Source organism: Calonectris borealis, chromosome 1, assembly GCF_964195595.1.
Source record: "Calonectris borealis chromosome 1, bCalBor7.hap1.2, whole genome shotgun sequence".
Taxonomy (NCBI): domain Eukaryota; kingdom Metazoa; phylum Chordata; class Aves; order Procellariiformes; family Procellariidae; genus Calonectris; species Calonectris borealis.
Genome location: NC_134312.1, coordinates 173173825 through 173192030, shown reverse-complemented (window position 1 = coordinate 173192030; position 18206 = coordinate 173173825). Strand labels below are relative to the sequence as shown.

At 41.6% G+C, this 18206-nt stretch overlaps 1 protein-coding gene across 1 annotated transcript; it reads right to left on the bottom strand.

Annotated features, from left to right (window-relative positions):
- Nucleotides 1-539: 539 nt before the first annotated feature.
- EDNRB (endothelin receptor type B) lies at nucleotides 540-17358 on the bottom strand. The gene is made up of 7 exons (XM_075138651.1): nucleotides 16885-17358; nucleotides 8142-8254; nucleotides 7769-7973; nucleotides 7269-7418; nucleotides 6206-6339; nucleotides 5528-5636; nucleotides 540-4007 (listed from the first exon to the last, which is right to left on the bottom strand). The coding sequence occupies exons 1-7, from the start codon at nucleotides 17356-17358 to the stop codon at nucleotides 3876-3878; spliced, it is 1317 nt and encodes a 438-aa protein (XP_074994752.1). The 3' UTR covers nucleotides 540-3875.
- Between the last annotated feature and the right edge of the window lie 848 nt (nucleotides 17359-18206).

Genomic DNA, 18206 nt, shown 5'->3' with positions numbered 1-18206 from the left:
AACACGTTTTGGGATATACAGATACTGCAAGCATTTAAAGTTATATATTTGACCAGCTACAGCATATTTAGGCTTATACTGTTCTCCACTGCCTTAAGAAAGGTAAATTGAAATATGCACAAAATTACACTGTCAGCATACAAAGGGATGACGGTTTTCATAAGGCATATTCCAGCATCGAGTACATGCACTTCTAAATTAATGAACTAAAAGTTTCATGCCTTTTATTTGTGATGTCCCTAACACAGGAGGATTTGTGACTATATATGGATGTGTAGAGAAGAGATTGCAACTGACATTTTGAGCAAAAACAAACAGAGCAAAGATAGGCATGACTGATTGTTCCAACAAACATCAGACAATTTTGCAACGCGTATGCAAGTCTGAACTCTCTCCAGTTTTCAGCTATATAAAACTATCCCACGCAAAAACTTTGATTTTTAGATCTGAATTGCTTATTTCTTTTTTACATCACTGTCACTGTTTAACAATTAAATTGGACCCCCTAGAAGAAAAAAGCTCAGATGTCTTTTTGTAATGAATCAAAATTACAAATATTTTATTGGTAATTTAGTATGTTTACACTGTCTGAACCACAGAAGTTGCTATTTTAAGTGACCACAGAAAATGAAATACAGAATTATGTTACACAGCTATACAGAAAAATTAAAAAAAAATCCTTTTAACATTACCTCAGTACATACAACATTCACTTGCTAAGCCAACCATGTGTTGATTAAGAGCTGGTTTGGACCAGTGAAATGCCACAGCTCACAGCAGATGCTCCATAACCATCAAATTTTGCGTTTGATCCTCTGAGGTGTAGTACCAGCGTATCCGTTTAGTCTACCCAGTCTGAAATGCCCTCTCTTAACTCCGAGAGAGCTGTCTGCAGGCAGAATTCAGAGCAGCTGGGGAAGTAATATCTAGCTACTACCTGAAGGCCAAAACACAGAGATGTGATGTAGTTTCTTACAAGTTTGGTTTTTTCCATCTCAAGCCATTCTGTGTCAACTCTTCAGGCCATGGGGACAGATGACTCCTATTCTGTCACACTAATCTGGGCAAGCACATCGAACTCCTACAAAGATGCATGTGCCTCTCTGCAGTTGTTCTGCTACCTGTGACCCCCTGTTTGAGGCTTTTTTACACCACGAGCTGATTTTACCCTCTTTTCCTAACTTTTCTAAACAACTCCTCTGTCAAAAAAAAAAAAAGCATTTAGCTTTTTTTATTCCAGGTAGCAAATGTCAGCTAGGTTTTATAAAGAGCTATTGCTGTGCCTTAATTCTGCTGCAACTGAATTGAATGGTTAAACATTCATCGGTTTCGATGGATAGAGGAATAGACCTGTACTGAGGACTTCAGAAAATGCCCGTTCTTCAGTATTAAGAGATTTAATTTTAGCTAGAACACAGATGCACTGGAGCTCTCCTGGGTATTCTTTTAACTGTATGAGAGCAAAAGTTTAGAAAATTTTTATTACAGGAAATGAGAGCTTCATTAAAAATACTGCTTTGAAAAATACTGCAAAAAAGACAAAAAGTGTACTAATACATATATATATTAACTCCAAAAAGTAGGCAGTATATACGGTTTTTATTTGCAAAACCTAAATGTCTGACTTAGCAGGACTCATCTTAACAAAGAATTAGTCGAGGAAAAAATGAAAAATATGTTACACATTTGCCAATACAACAACTATATTTTAAATAAAAATAACAATAATATACATGTACAATATTGTAATGATATAACTTGATGAAAATAACACTGATCAGTATCAAACTTAGGATTTAACTGACTATCCATCCTTAACAGATGAAACGCGTTTCACAGAAATAGGTGCAGGCAGGGTGAAGTGAAGTGGTATTCACGGCTTACCGTGAGAAAGTTACCATGAAAGTTAAGGTAAAAATGTGAAGAACAAAACTTTAAATAGATTTATATTTATAAAAGTTCAGCATTATAGCATTGGGTGCATGTGCTGCAGAAAGATGGTAACAGCAACCTAATGGTAGACAACATACACGCTTGCACACGTACTCACACACACAAACACACACGTGCCCATGCTCAAATGCATGTGCATAGGTCCTCAGCTTGATTATACAAGCATACTTTTACTAGCTTTTGATGGGGCAACACCAGGAATGGGGTCCACCTCCCTTGTTATTAGCTGTCTGCAAGGTAGCTGTAGCTACCTAAGGTCAGATGAGATGAAACCCATCTAAGGCAACATCAGCTGAACATTTTAATGAAAACTTTTTTCATCCTGAGCATATTTAAGGCAGTTTATTAAAAAATCTGAAGTTAATCAAGACGGGGAAAAAAGGTAAAAATCCTTACATGTGAATTTGGAAACTAAAAAAAGAAAAATATTCCTGAGTTTTGATAAATATTTTTATTATAATAAAATACCATGCCTATTGAAAACATGTCTTTTACAAAAGCATGTCATATGACATTTTTTCTTGAAAAACTCATGCCTTAGCGCACGAAATATGTTAATAAGTCTTTGGGGACATCTGTAACAAATTAATAGGAAATGAAAAGCCAAAGAATGACCTGTCATGTATGTACAAAACGTGCATTGCTCCCGGCAACGCACATCATGTTTACTACAGGCATCTTCATCTTTGTTTTCTCACAGGGTCCTGCCCATATTTTAATACTTTATAATTAATTACGCTTCATTAAACTATTTACAGAAGCAGAAACTAATCACACATCTTCTTAAGCCCATAAATATGGAACTACAGAAGTAGAACATATTTTAAAACAGTATGAAGACAAGTGTGCTACACAGTACTGTTCTCTAGCAGTACAGTTCGTGAATTATTTTCTTTATGAAGATTTAAATCTAAATGAAAATAGAAGTTCAAATGCTCCCTCTGTTTTACTTGGTTACATTTTTCCACCTGCTATTTCTAAAGGATTTTGCCCCAAGACAGTATTTGGATTGCAAAAACAGTTGTAAATTGTCGCAAAAGTATCTCGACTAAAGAACCGTCAGGCTCTTGAATGCCCACTACATGGCATACAATCAATTTGTTTTCAGTTAAAAATAGCTGGTTTGCAATACTAGTCATCATTTGTATGGTTCTAGTAGTATTAATTTTTGCTTTTGGTGTGTTTTTCTCTCCTCTGCTGTCATTAAACACGAATAACGTGGAAACGGTGAAATGGACCATACCCAGAGTGCTGCCAAATGCACTGAACACACAAAGTGGTGACAAAATCGTATTTATAGAGGCCTTGGGAGTTTCCTTCTAATAATAATAGGTAAAAACAATCATCAGAGTGAAATGCGCTTTTGACTTGACTGCATCCTTTAATATTTTCATTAGCTACCTCTATAATACCCCTGATAAAAATTCTACTTTTTTACATTTAAACTTCTATTACAAAGTATTTCATGTTTTATTTAAAAAAAACCACAATAGTGAAGGTGGTTAATCTGCTTTATAAAAGATAATACATTGAGTTATATATAATAATGGCTTTGATCCAATTAACGTTATATTATACTACTTAGTCATTACTGTGACTTCAGTTCCTACAACTGTTATAGCGAATACAAATAATTGTTTAATGTACAGGAAGTGGGGATCATTTGGAAGTGCTGATTCAGAAGTATTCAAGTGCTAACAATGACTTGTTCTTTCTACACTTTCTTCTTGTTCCATAAATGACGATTTTATAAACATCCATGATTTTGAACGTTACACAGTTTTGGGGCAATTATATTTTTATAACCTTTTTTGTGCAAACACAAAACTAGATTTTTCTAAACATTGCCATTTCGTTAAAAGTAATTACCCCTTTTACTTGCACCAGCATTAATGTAAGAGAATATACCTTTTATGCTTGTTTTATGAAGAGCTGTACTTGTTACTGGAGCGGAAATTATCATATCCGTGATCATTAGCTTTGAACTTTAAGCAGGACTGCCTTTCCTCCAGGGACAACAGATCTTTAGATTGGCACCAGCAACACAAGCATGACTGTTAAAATAAAAGGAATAAACATTTTACATCATTTTGTTTTGCATATGTGGCAAAATGCACTGAAACGCTGCCCTTCTTCAGCGGTACAGTAGGAAACAGCAAGTGTGCAAGCTGCCATTTTGGGATTACAGCGTAAGTAAAGAAACAAGGTTAAGCTTTGCATTGCTCAAATGGCCACTAATTTCTGGGCTGCCCCATTAGCAACCTGAGCGCTGCAGGGCAGGAAGAGTTATATTGAGTTTTATATATATAATAATGGCCACACATACTGCTTCGAGTCTAGTCTGCAATTCTAAATGCATCTGAAAATAAAATTAGACTCCTTGTTGTCCTTTTTCTGATAATCTTTCTTGGAAAAAAATGTAAATTATGCTTTCTAAGCAAGATGCTGCTATTTAGTTGATTTTTTTGAGGGGGGGGAAGAGAACTAAGTAGGAGAATGGTGGAAACCTACATACAGTTCACACATTTACTAGATGTACTGCAGACCTTTTGCCGATAGCACTGACTGGCCTTTGGGTGCTGGAAGTCCATCTGGGACCCCGCACACCCACTTGTTTCCACGCTCAGGATGCCAGAGATCTCTTACGTGCTCTCGGCTCCAGTGACTCTTTCAGGGAGCCGGCAACGTAGACAGGGAAGACGAGACCGACGCTGAAGCCTCTGCAACGTGTGCTGTCACAATTATGTGGGAAATACCCTAACGCTACTATCTGTAGAGCTGACTGGCTTCTGATGGAAGGATAGGGCCAGTAAGGAATTTACACAGCTGGGCAATAAGGCTAGCAGTGGCCAACGGTTAAATGCCAGCAAGAAAAGAAAAATCTAAGAATTTGTAGTAGGCAATGTAAGAACCCTGATACAGTGTCTGAAAACAGTAAGAGGCCACAAAAAAGCCCAAATCTGTACATTTTCCAAGCAGTCATGAAGGCTGAAAGACCGATGGGCTGCAACCCACATGCGATCCAGAGCCTCAAATCCCGCGTGAATTAGTGCCCAGGACTATTCTCTCAAAAAAAGGCAAAACTACAAACAGGTCTGTCTCATAAAATGTTGGCATTGGAAAGGGACGAGTGGATACTTGCACCCTCTGCCTTACGTGACTGCCTACCGATTTAAGGGCTGGGTCAGGATGGGGGGAACCCGGGGTCAGCGCCCTCCCCGTTGGCTTGCAGAGGATATGGCTACGTGAATCTCTGCAGCGCGGTCCGAGTCTGCTTCGTCAGTGCTCTCGAAGTGGCTGGGTGCCAGCTCCAGTGAGGAAGTGATGTAGCACTGACTAGCATGGTGCCGAGAGGGTTTATTGTACATTCCTCTCTTTTGCTTTCTCTTTTTGTCCCTACGAATCCTTAATTCCTTTCTATGTAGCAGGAGAGGGAGAGAACACCTACCATAACCCAGTTAAAATTTAAAATAAAATGTAATGACCATTTAAAACATTTTGTGCACATTAAGGAATTAATTTTACTGCTGACATCATCTTTTAACCAGAGGAGCAGCTCCCAGCAGCCTCTTACCTTAAAGCAGTTTTGGAATCTCTTGCTCACCAAATACAGAGCTATCGGATTGATGCAGGAATTCAGTGAAGCCATGTTAATACCGATGTAGTCCATCACAAGAAAAAAGCTGTGTGGAAATTAAAGTAAGTGAGACACTTCTCATTTTCTCTGAAAAGGTTTAGGAGAGGTTTACAACTATGAAAATTGGACTCAGCTTCACTCAACCAACACTAACTATTAAATGTAATAGTAATTATCAACAGGATTAACTCATGGAGGTAACAATTGTGCTCAATAATAAAGTTTGAATCAGTAGACCGTTCTCATGGAAGTAATTTCAGAGGATCCAACCACCTTAACTTCTGGGAGGAAACATTCACGAGGTTTTCTTCACAAATCTAATCCTAGCTGTTCTGTTGAAAGGGAAAACAAGGACAGAAATTCCCCCTCGGCCCTCGTAACGCCACAAGACAGTAGGACAGTCCCAAAACGGATCAGGAGAGGACAGGCAAACAGGACAGAAGCTCTGTGTTCCTCATAATTTCCTGACTCTGCTACTGGAGTGAAACCAGAGTGTCCTGGATGAAGAAGCAGGGAGAACTTCAGACACACAGAATAAGCTAGTTCATCAGGAAATCCAAATATGCTTATGGAGAACGTCAGCAGCGCACAGGCATTTTATTTTTACAGTCTCACCTTAAAAGTTCACATCTGTTGGGATCCTTCTGATCATAAATAGTGAGCTTCAATATTCTGCTTAAGTGAAGTGGGAGCCAACACAAGGCAAAAACAAGTACCAGACAGAACACAGTTTTGGCCACCTCACGTCTCTGAAAAAGAAAATTGGAAAGTGTTATAGTTTCTGTCTGTCTCTCGATTGTTATTGTCTTCTAACATCCAAATGTTTAATAAACAAAATAAAGCCCTATCAAAATAGGAGTTAGGAGAACATCAGAATACCTCATTTTCCTGGAATACATACTTAATCTTGTCTATTGTTTTAGATGTCTTGCACTGATTCTCTGTATCTCTAATTTTAAAAAGTATGAGTAACAAAATGAAAAAATCAAGGATACAAAAACAGTCATTTAAATTAAAATGAAGAACATATTCGTCTCCCCAGTCACTTTCAAATACCAGCTTGTTTTCAATTGTATTTTCTTGTGCTTTGATCTCAGGTCTTATTTCAAATGCCCCTAGAGATTTCAATTACAGCTTTATCGACGTAAGAGGAAAGGAGCACAAATACGCTTTATAGTACAAATGTAGTTTAATTCTAGTGACGTATGATGTTTGTTTCTGGTGCACTACTAACTTGGAATGTATTTTGGAATGTGTTTTGTTCTGCTAACATATACTGCTAACCTCATTATAGTTCAGCATGAAATTGATTCAAAATAATGAACAAATTTACAGCACCAGCTTCCACATTACAGCACGACCTCAGTTTTCATTACAAAGCATCCAGCTCTCATTCTTGTACAGAAGAAAGAAAAACTATAAAACCTGAAGGATTAACAACAAGTAAGAATAAAAGAAGTTTTGTGATTGTCAGTGAAAATCTTAGGTTTCTGAGGGATCTGATTCTTTATCTATATATCTATATGAGTTCAGCAGCACTGCCATTAGGAAGCTTCTCTTTAGTAGTAATCTTGAAGTCATTATACAAAAACAGAATAACGATGTGGCAGTAAAGTCAGTAAAGGTATTACTGTCATCTTCTCTACAGCCAGCAGAGTTGTCAGGGATAAATTCTTACCTGTTTTAAGTGGTCATTTAAGGCGATCTGCATCCCACTTTTCTTTCGTAACATCTCACAGGTCATGAGAGTATAGAAAAATGCTGTGATAGCCAGTGGCAAACAGAAGTAAAAGCTAAACAGCCACCAGTCTTTAGCTTGCTTGTAAAACTAGAAGGAAAACAAAAGCAAAAACATTGTTAGGAGTTGGATGTTGAGCATTTTGGAAACTATGCTATAACTAATTGGTCAGTCTGTTCTGAAAAGCGTCTCTATAAGGTGTACATTACAGATGAGAAAACGGGACAAGGTAGTAATATGCCGAAAGCCCACAAAAAGAAAAACGTTTCTGAATGCCCTTCTTTTAACCAATACACTTCAGGAATTTGTCAGCATTTCATTTGAACATTATATTCACCTACATTTCACATATACTTGTGCACATTAGAATCCACACAACACTGAGAAGATCCAAGGAACTGTTCCGGAAAGCCGTGATTTTATAAACATCAGTGTCTTACCATCATAAAGGATGTTTTCTGTGTGGGGTGAAGCAGGCAGATTCTAAGATCCTTTCCTCTGTACTCCATCGTAATCATGTCAAATGCGATAGCTTCTGGAACAGCCAGTATCACTGATATAACCCAGATCAGTACAATTTCAACAGCAGTCCACTTTGGCACTCCAATTCCTTTAATGCGACTCCAAGAAGCAACTGCTCGGTACCTGAAGCAACAGCACACATTTGCAAATTAAAAATATAAGAAAACCCACCTGGTTTAACTGGCTTAAACTCAGCTTATTCGTATTGTATCAGCTAAGTGGAAAGGTAAATTTGAGCCAATGCCCGTATTTAAAAGAAATTACAGAGTTTGATGAAAAAATGGGTCTCACCTATCTATACTGAGGGCACACAAACTCAACACTGTGATGCCCACTGATGCCTTTTGAATGAAGGGTACTAATTTGCACATTTCGACACCAAAGGGCCAGTCCTCTGCAAGCAGCTGTGAAAAGAAAACAACAATTAGAAATTAATCACTTCTTAAAAATAATTCCCACAGATGCAACATAGACTTTTCTCTTAATTGCTTTTCTTTTCCACCATGCAAAACTTAGTCAAGAAGAACCTTTTCACAAGGGAGTGTCCAAGGTGTCTGTCCTAAAAACGAGGCGGTAGCATCCCAGTCATCCCCTGGCTGGGCAAGGATATACGCATAAAGGGTTAGTCCTGACTTCTCAAGCCCTACAAACTCCACTCATTTTGTTTCTAACTTCACCACCCCAGTGTTTACAGTAAAAAATGATTGAGCAGGTGAGGATTTCCCGCTTGTATTGGCTTTATCTGTCTTGAGTGTTCATTGCTTTTCTTATACGTTCCAAGTAACTCTCCATTTACTAGAAATACAGAAAAATACTTGAGGCTGATCAGAACAGGGACAAAGCTAACAAGTGCACATTTGGGGTGGGGTTTATTTGAAGCTTGGTGTGTAGTCTCCATCAGCTGAGAAGTCAGGCAATACTGGAGAGCAATGTATCCCATAGTTTTTAGCTGACCATCTGATAACGAAAGAAGGGACCCACTGGACACTCAGGGAGCCTTAACAGCTAGTTTGAACTAAATGTTTTGCAGCAGGAGAAGACAGATGATTCCGTATTACAATACCAAAAAGACTATCTGCACATTTGGCATACCTGTATGTGCCAGGAAAATGAATTTTAGGTCGGTACACTTCAATGGAAATCTTCTGCCACATTCCCAGTGGTACGTTTTAGCTGATTTAGGGGACAAGACATGCTGGACACAGAAAGCACCTTCCTCACAGCTGATGCTATGAACTGTTCGCCTGTAGCTTTCGTTTAGAAACATTTAATCTTTGTACTCTGCTGTGAGCTGCTCTGATGGCTCAAATACACCACAGCAGCAGCCAAATCTTCCAGTTCCTCATAAAAACAAGACTGTCCAGAACAGAGGTTATGCCAAGAAATAGTCGCAATCGTTATATGCAAAAGTAAACTTTCTGAGTTTCTGTAATTAGTTACATTATCTAAGCCCATCTCTGTTTTTAATAACTTTCTTCAAATGAGGCCTTTTGGATCTGTTGCAGATAGAGGGCTACAAAATGGAAAGGGAGGGGAAAGAAGAACGATAACTACCCAAAAGAGATTGCAAAATCTTTCCCTTGGCCCAGATCTCCTCAGACATCTCATTTAACAGGGATGTAAGAAAAGAATAAATAGATCATCATACAGATTCTGCTGGGGACCAAAATCATGGAAGATAGCCACAGAGTTGCCTGCTCATGTTGATTTGGTTCAGCAAAGTCCTTAAGCACGCATACATGTGCATCTAAGGATAAACAGCTACATGGTCCACAACAACTTTTGAAAAGCCCTGATATAATTTAAGTATCATTTTATTTTAACACAAAGGAAATTAAGTACATTTCATGACGATGTGCTTTTGGAAATCCCTGTGAAGTGCCCACCAGCATTTTCAGATACCAGAATACCTTCAAAAATCTGCTTTAGTTCTGTGCTGAAATGGGATATTTAAAAGAACAGTAGTAGGAAAACTGTAACATGGCCCAGCTTTGATCTATTTCTTCAATGATCTACTTAATTTACTTAAGTGCAAGAGTGTAATGCTTCTGCAGAAATGAAGCAGAAAAATAAATTGTAAGGATTTATGTTTCCTGAGTATTTTATGGAAAGTAATAAAGCAGAGGAAGTAGGGATGAGGTTGTAATAACCATACAGTATCTCTTGCTTATGTGATGTGGGAAAATAACTCAACTCTGTAATTAAAGTATTTTCAGTAAAGCCCCTCCCTGAGACTTCTTTTGAATTGCTGTAAGGGGTTGATAGTAACAAACTACTATTAAAATTGCAATGTGAATAATTACAGGTGTTCTAAATGTACACTCTACAGAATCCAGTGACACCTGGACTAATTTAATTTGTATCAGTCAGGCAGTGAACCTCCAGCCTACCACACCTAGTTGCTATAGGAATCAAGGACTGGGTAGCAAGTACATTGTATACTTGTTTTTAGTATCTATTGTATATTGTACATGTGTATATGTTAAACCAGAGATGACTCTTTAAAAAAACACTTCAAAATTAAAGTATTTTGTTCTTCACTGAACTCAAACTCAGAACTTGGATCAAATGTCTGTTGGAAGATTCTGTTGAAGACTTTCAGCTACAAATAGCTGGTGTATGTGCAAGGCACTCCCTGTCTCTCTTCCCTAAAATCACAACTGTTCAGGCACACATCGGAGATTTCCCTGAACTAATGCATATCTCTCAGGTGCAGACAGTCACACCTGTGCTCCAAGCTAACTGGATTTGAGCCAGTTCCAGTTCGGGAGCCATATGGCTGGATTATAATGGGGCTGCACACAAGTGAACGTGGTCTACTGAGAGAAAGGGTGCATTAACTTGGGTTTAGCATAACGTCAAAATATTACTTGCATTCAGCCAGCTTAAATCAGGGGCAGAATGGACACACAGCTGTCGCATTGGATTGGAAAAACACGTTCTTTATCTCTTGCAGTTGATGTATTGTGAAATTTGAGCATTTTAATGCATGAGTCACAAGTTTCTCTATCATAGTATTGCAAGTGGTTAATTATATGCGTTGCAGCAAAAGCTTGAAAACATTGAGAAAGTAAAAGGAAAAAAGGAGAATGTTTTAATTGCTGAACTATGCGTCCTTGTTGTTTCTGTTTGTCCTCTGTATTGCCACCTCCTCAAAACACTCCTTAAAGTACAGTGAAAATCCCCTGTAAAGTATTCAGGAGCATCCTATTTGTGGACAAGAGCAATGATTATTCTTAGTGAAGCATAGATGTAGTCTAATGCAATTTTGTATGGGTAAAACAATTTTCTTATGATTCATAATAGGGTATCTGTATAAAGAGTTCCATTTTACAAATGACAAATGACTTAGAGCCATGAGATACTGCCAAGTGGCAGCAAAGAGAAAAATAATGTTGCGTTTTCATCAGTAAAATGCCAAGAGAAGTCTACCGCTGGCTGTATTCCGAGTGACCTTTCCCAATGTTTTATAGCCACTTATTTTACATGGGCAAAGCTTTAACTGCTAAGCCACAGAAATGCGTTCAAAATGAAATGAAACAGAAGGAAAGGAAAGGGAACACATTGCAGAATGAAGTGAAATCATACTTAAAAGAACCAATCTGAGGCACTCCTAGCCAACGCTTTCTCAGACCAGACACAGATCTGAGCGTAAACTGCTGTGAAAGCTGCACCGCTAGGAAAGTAGCCCCAAGAGATGTTGTGACTCAGAGACACTCCTGTGAATTACAATTCCTGCCCTGCTTCCTCTTGGTTGTGTAGGAACAGAAAGATGTTCGTAATCTGCTGCTCGAACACTCCAACACGCGAGCACCATACGCTGCTCTCGATGGCTCTGCTGCTGTGGCCACCAGCCAGAAGGCTGATGCCACGGCTCCAACCCACTACTGTTGACTTTCTGCAGTTGGGCATGAAGAAGTAGCAAAGCGTGCACTTATTTACGTCAGTGTCCCAGTCCCGAGCAAGGACTGCGCACGGAAGCGCAGAGCAGGAATGCCGTACTTCCTCCTAGCTGTGCGCTCACAGCAAGGCTAGTTCACAGGACGATAGGACTCGATTTTCGCAATTATGAATTGCAGAGTTACACGGGAAATCAGACATGCAACTGTACACCTAATTCACAAGCAGTATTTTTCCAATATACCTGTGAAACGACCTGCAGATTTTCACCCGATACTTTCGAGACAGAGAGGTCATGCAGATAAAGTATTTTCAGTATTTCGTAGGAGCAAGCATTCTTCAAAACAGGAAATTTGCCCAGGAAATTAAGCTTATAGTCAGGGATAAGTCAGACAACATTACAAAACTTATTAATTTTTAACAATAATTATGGTGTCAGGGTGGGGATCTTCCCTCTAGACAAGAAAATACATTTCCCACTTCCTAGTTAAGCTAAGAATGTTTTACTGATCTGTCCAATAAAGAGTGTAAATCTTAATATGAGGCATGCAATTACTTTCTTTTCCTGTGTCTTTATTAGTAACTTCTTAGTTACTTAGAAACTTCATTTTTTAAAAAAAATACTTAATTAAGATCAAGTAATATCATACAGACATCTTGAAAATGACAGAAACCTCATAATGTGTTGTCAAGGTAAAAAACTTCTGCAATTTCACAATCCCAGTGAAAGAACTACGTCAAAAGTAACCATTAAGAAAGCCGTGCTGCTTCAGGTTGGGAAGCATAAACACAGGGTAGAAGCAAAAAAACAAATAAGAAGATGAAAACTTGTTTTGAAATTTGTCACATGCGTCTTTTAAGTGAATGTATAACAAATGTATACGTAATGAAAAAACGACTCTAAATTTACAAATCTGTTCTGACATCATCTAACATATTTCAGTTTGGAGATCCATCATGAAAACTATATATGTGTACTTTTAACAACATACAGACACTGCAGAGTAGACTGTTCTCATCTAACTACAGAACAAAGTTACCCCCCATTGCCTGTAGAGTCTAGACAGGTTCCTCCGCTGGACAATTCAGATCTTTCTTAAGTGCCTATAAGCCACATTTGTTGACCATAAAGGGTTCCTAAGCAAAATAGACTTCTAGTATAATATGGTCAGAGATCAATAAACCTTGTGTAAAAATTTCTGAGATGAACTTTGCAAGACCTCAAATAAGTGGTTCAGATGTTGAAAGAAAGGAAATAATGCATTCCTCCCAATAAAATGGCTGTTATCTTTAACATCAGAAGGACCAGTGGCCAAGAGTTGTAATAGGGAATAGTAACAACGTTTTCTAAAGACAAGCACCTTGACTTTTTTTGAAAGTTAGGAAAATACTAGCTTTATCATGATGCATGCCCTATAGGTACTTGCATTACAAGAGTTAGTAAGGTCATCACAAAGACATTTCCATGGAAATCCTGCCCTTTTTAGAGCACAGCTGGATTAACAAAGGGGGCAGTTTGCGCCGGCATGGGATACGCAGTCCCTAGTCCGGTCTTTCTTATACTTCCAGTGCTTGATAATGCTGTAATATATGTTATAGTTATATAGCTATATAGTTATATAACTATATTTTTTATGTAATCCATGAAATACATTACTGAAAAAAAAATCATTGCCTATAAAGCTGACTTTGGCCTTCGATCATTGGCTTGGATAAAGACCAGTTTTTGTTCCTTCCCTGGAAATTTTTTTCTCTGCTCTTCCATTGTGCTCTGAGATGAAGGAACCTGTGGCAGTGTTACCAGGTAGATACTCTTCCTCAGTCATTTGTGTCATAGCAAATTGATAGTCAGAGTTCAGAAAACCACGCAAGAGTGTGCAGAGGACAGGTTGTTCGCCCTGTTCAAAATCCATTGGAACATGACAATAAATTCGATTTAATAGAAGACAATAAATATTACAAAATGAGAGACAGAGATGATGTCTATATACCAGAAAAGAAAGCATGTTATTATTTGATTACAGCTTTTTTAAGTCTATGTTCCTATCTCATTACACATATATACATGAGAGGCAGAGCTAATGTAAGTTTGGAATTTCCAATCCTGATGTTGTTTTGGTGTCTTACATGTGGGAATTACAAACTTTATTGATTTGGGAAACGGAGCATAAGCCTTCCCCTTATGACCAGAACTGCAGACCTGTATTGTCAGGTGTACAAGCTGCCACTGCCTTGTCTTCCAAAGATTAAGTGCAGAGAAGGACATAAAAAGCTCACTGACAACCAAAATACAGTATTTCCTACTCTATCCTTCTGCTCTGTATGTTCACACCTTTACTTGCTGTTTGCAGCCTCAAATTAACAAAGACATGGCTACTTAGTCTGTGTAGCGGAGCAGTTGACCCCGCATAGGACCACCTTCACATCCAACTAGTAGCAATTTTGCAAAGTATTTACACTGCCACAACATTACGTACTGCAGAATGACTGTCTCGGACTTTCCTCTACTTCACGTTCTGCAGTTCTGGGGGTACAGCCAAAGCCAGATTGTTTACCAGGACCCTGAACACTGAAAAGGTCTTCCAAGGTTCTGCACGCTGGAACCGAATGCCTCTCATGCCCTCATTTCATACCCAGTTTCCTGACTGTGTGACAAATTCCAATATTTTCCATTTTCCACTGAGTGTATTGATTGATATTCGAATTCATCAAGTGCAAGGAACTAATTAGCATCTTACACATAGGACTGCATTTGTTTCACAATCTAGGTAACACCTGCTTTTCTTCAGATACCCTCCATTTAAGAGATGTAAATTTTCATTTGTGTACTTTTTCAGGTACTTACATATTCACTTAACTTAAATAGTCATAGGGAACATCTTTTGCAATTATCACTTTTAATAGCTAATAAAATGCTGCTCCTAGTGCGAATTCTTCTGTTCTCTCTCTTCTTATGGTCTCTCTTACGGGTCTGTCTGGAAAGCGTTCACAGACACTTTCACACTTTCCGCTGCAAGTGTTGTTGAGTAAACTGCTGGCATTTTATTAACATGAGAAATTCTCTCAATCTTTTTCACGCAGCTGTCTAACTGAGGATCTGGTAGCAATTCTGAAGATCTGTTTCATCCAGTTTAAAATTGTTTCAAATTGCAAGTTACAACTGTTAAGTATACTTGATTTACAAACCAAGCCTTTGCTAGCCTTTGTTTTTCCCATACTGCTGGGTGATTATAGCCAGCTTTTGATTGCATTACTGTATTCTCCTTTATAAGGTTGCTCTGCGGGTGGAATTAAATGGGATGTAGAGTTGATAAAAAGTTATCATCAACTCAAACCACAATCAAACTCTTAATTTTGATTAAATAAACACAGTATCTAAGATTGTTGGGTTTTTTTAAACTTACATTCATTCCGAAGTCCTGTTTTAAAACAGCAAATATTTCACTCACTATTGCAAGAGACAATATAATTTTATTACCGGCTCTTCATTAAGATGAGTAGCAGCATGGGAGATTTAGCACCTGAGAGCTATTGCTTAGCTCCCAGCATTATCAATAGCACAGTAAAAATCCTGGACTTGCAGTTGGTATAATATTTATCTGTTTGCAATCTGACCTTACGTTCCTCCTGCTCCAACCTACTCGTAATGATATACTTGATGACATTCAATCAAGATAAGGACTGCGGTATATTATTGCATGTTATCATTGATTTAATTTTGAAATAGTGTCATTGAGATTGCAAAGTCTTGTACTTAGCAGCTGTTATTGATTTAATCCTTTTGATTTTCCTCAGAACAGATGAAAAATATTTTTGCTCAGTATCTTTTTTTATAAAAATATGTTCTTTTCAAAACAGTTTACTTTTAAGTATTTTGTTTCATAAATTCCAGTCTGACTCAGAGGAGTACACATCTCTCACGAGAACTACAATAAATGCATAGTGTGGAAAATACTGAAATTCCAAATCAAAGAACTCCCATGTAATCCAAACTATTCGGCTCATGAATTTAACACAGTTATGATGAGTTCTAAATTCCCTGCTTTATAATACTTCAATACTTTAAAAGGATAAAGATACAGCATTCTCCCATTTCAACAGCTTCTGGGAGTAATCGCTATGGATACAACCTGTCCCTTCAACGTGGTTTTCCAAAGCTAAAAGTAACAAACCTGTGAGTTTAAAACCATGGATATGAAGTGAGGCGAAGGAATAGATGAAGGCTTTCATGCTCACTTCATGTAGTAACTGATGGGTGCTCAGGGACCCAGACTGTAAACTTCCAAGGCAGAAGATGCCTTGTCATTTCCAGCATCCCTCCCAAGAGTGCTGATGGTAACTAGAGGCTGGATTCAACTGCCCACCGAATTCCTAATGACAAATGGACTGCGCAAGCTGGGTAGATGAGACAGAGGTGGTATTCCTTCCGTGGCAAGTCTTATCACGTCAAAGAGCAGAGTAAAGAAGGTGCAAGAGCAGCAGGTGTGGCTCACTCCCTCTCGGCTGCCCATGCCACAACACTGGCGAAAGGGTTCACAGCTCAGTACAGCATCATGCCTCGCAACCACCGGGTGTATAAAACTAACGCAAATCGCTCAGTTGAATGATCTTGGTTCCTCCTGAAAAAAGCTCCCATGCCACCCACGACCCTACAGACCCATGTGAAGTATATGACTAAATCTGCCCCAGCTGAGCAGCAGGGACTGAGCGGTACCCACAGGACAGGGTCTTCTCTGCCCCCTCCTCCATTCCTCGGGGGAAAGGAGGGAAGCGACAAATCCATTGCGCATTTATCTATTGCATTTATTTCCTTTATCCCTGGGATAGAACCTGTTTGCAAGTGACTTTCAGAGCCTGGCCACCTCCAGCCGCACACCTCTGCCCCATTCCTAGCCCGGACCGCTAAGAAGGTTGGGACTGGGGCACAGAGGTGGTGCCATTTGGGACAACAGGGACAACATCTGACCAGAATACCACCCTCCTGCAGGTTTTTGGCGTGAGTTCCCGGGTGTCTCCCAGCCAGGAAGGGGGCCCGTTTCCCCCCAGCACCCGCGACGGTGCCGGCTGTCTGCCGGGGGGAGAGTCCGCCGCACTCCCGCGCCCGCTCCCGGACCCATCCCCGGCTCCCCCTCACCTTGTAGACGTTGATGGGGATGTCGATGATGATGTGGAGCAGGTCGCCCAGGGCCAGGCTGGCGATGAGGATGTTGGGGCCGTTTCTCATGCACTTGTTCTTGTAGATGATCCGCAGCAGCGTGGAGTTGCCGATGATGCCCAGGACGAAGACGAGGCAGGACACCACCGTGTTGATGTACTTGAAAGTCTCCTTGATCTCCGTTTGCCCCGTGCACATAGGGGGTGAGGCCGAGCGCGGCCGCCCGCCGGCCGCCCCCCCGCCCTTGGGCAGCGCGGCCGGGCGGGAGGCGTTGGGCTCGCCGCCCCGCAGCCCGGGGGTCCCGCCCGTCGGGGAGACGGAGTCGGCCTCCGCCAGCGGGTTCCGCCCGCCCGGGCCCGGCGGGCGCAGGGAGCCGTGGCCCTCGGCGGCGGCGCGGCAGCCGAGGAGCAGGAGGAGGAGGGCGGGCAGCCGCCACGGTCGGGCGGCGGGCATGGCGCTGCGGCACGGCCGATCCCCCGCCGGGCGCCCGCCGCCGTCAGCGCCGACCTGCGCGGAGAAAGGGGACAGGGCGTCAGCTGCCGGGACACCGCGCCCCGCCGGTCGCCGCCCTCGCTCCCGCCGCCCGGGGACGGAGCCGGGGCGCTGCCTGCCACCGGACGGGGACGGGCGGCGGTGCCGGTGGTGCCGTCGGCGGAGCAGCGCCGGGGTGAAAACCTGCGCGGCGGCTGGGGTGAGAAGTCCCCTCCGGCCGGACCTCCTCGGCCCCGTTCTGCCCCCCGCTCCTCTCCCCCTCACCGAGCCGAGCCGAGCCGATCCTCCCCGCCCGCCGCCTGCGGGGCTCTGCCTGTCGAGCGAGGGAAACGCGCTCCTCCGGTTGCCGCTCTCCGCGCCCCGGCTGGCTGCCCCCTCCCGGGGCCGGCTGCCGCCGCACGCCGGCGATGGGCGCCCGGGGCGGCGGAGGCGGGAGGGACGGACGCTTGCGGCAGGACCCGGCGGCTGTCAGCCGCGCACCAAACCCCGTGGCTAAAGCCGCGCCAGCGGGGCAGGGCCCCCCGCTTTTCTAAAACATTCAACCGCATCTGGCCCATCAGTCACGGCCAGACCCCACCCGCGCCCTCCTCCCCACCCGCCCACCCGCCCCGCGGGGCCGCCGCGGAGCCCAGCCCAGCTCGGCCCCTCCACCCGCCGGCCCTGCCGTGCCCTTCAGCCGCCCTCAGGAGTGCCCCCCGTCCGAGGCGATCCGTACCTCGGTACCTACCAGGCGATCTGCCCTGCCACCTGCCCCTTCTGCGCTCTGCCCGCCTCGTCTGGTATCAGGTTGACTGTGGCAGCCTAAAGAA

Excerpts from the sequence above, each read along its gene's own strand:
- EDNRB (XM_075138651.1), bottom strand. The coding sequence starts at position 17,358 with ATGCCCGCCGCCCGACCGTGGCGGCTGCCCGCCCTCCTCCTCCTGCTC. Across the intron at positions 6,340-7,268 it reads TAAATGACCACTTAAAACAG|AGACGTGAGGTGGCCAAAAC; the intron begins GTAAGAATTTAT and ends TTTCTTTTTCAG. Across the intron at positions 4,008-5,527 it reads GATTCCAAAACTGCTTTAAG|TCATGCTTGTGTTGCTGGTG; the intron begins GTAAGAGGCTGC and ends TTATTTTAACAG.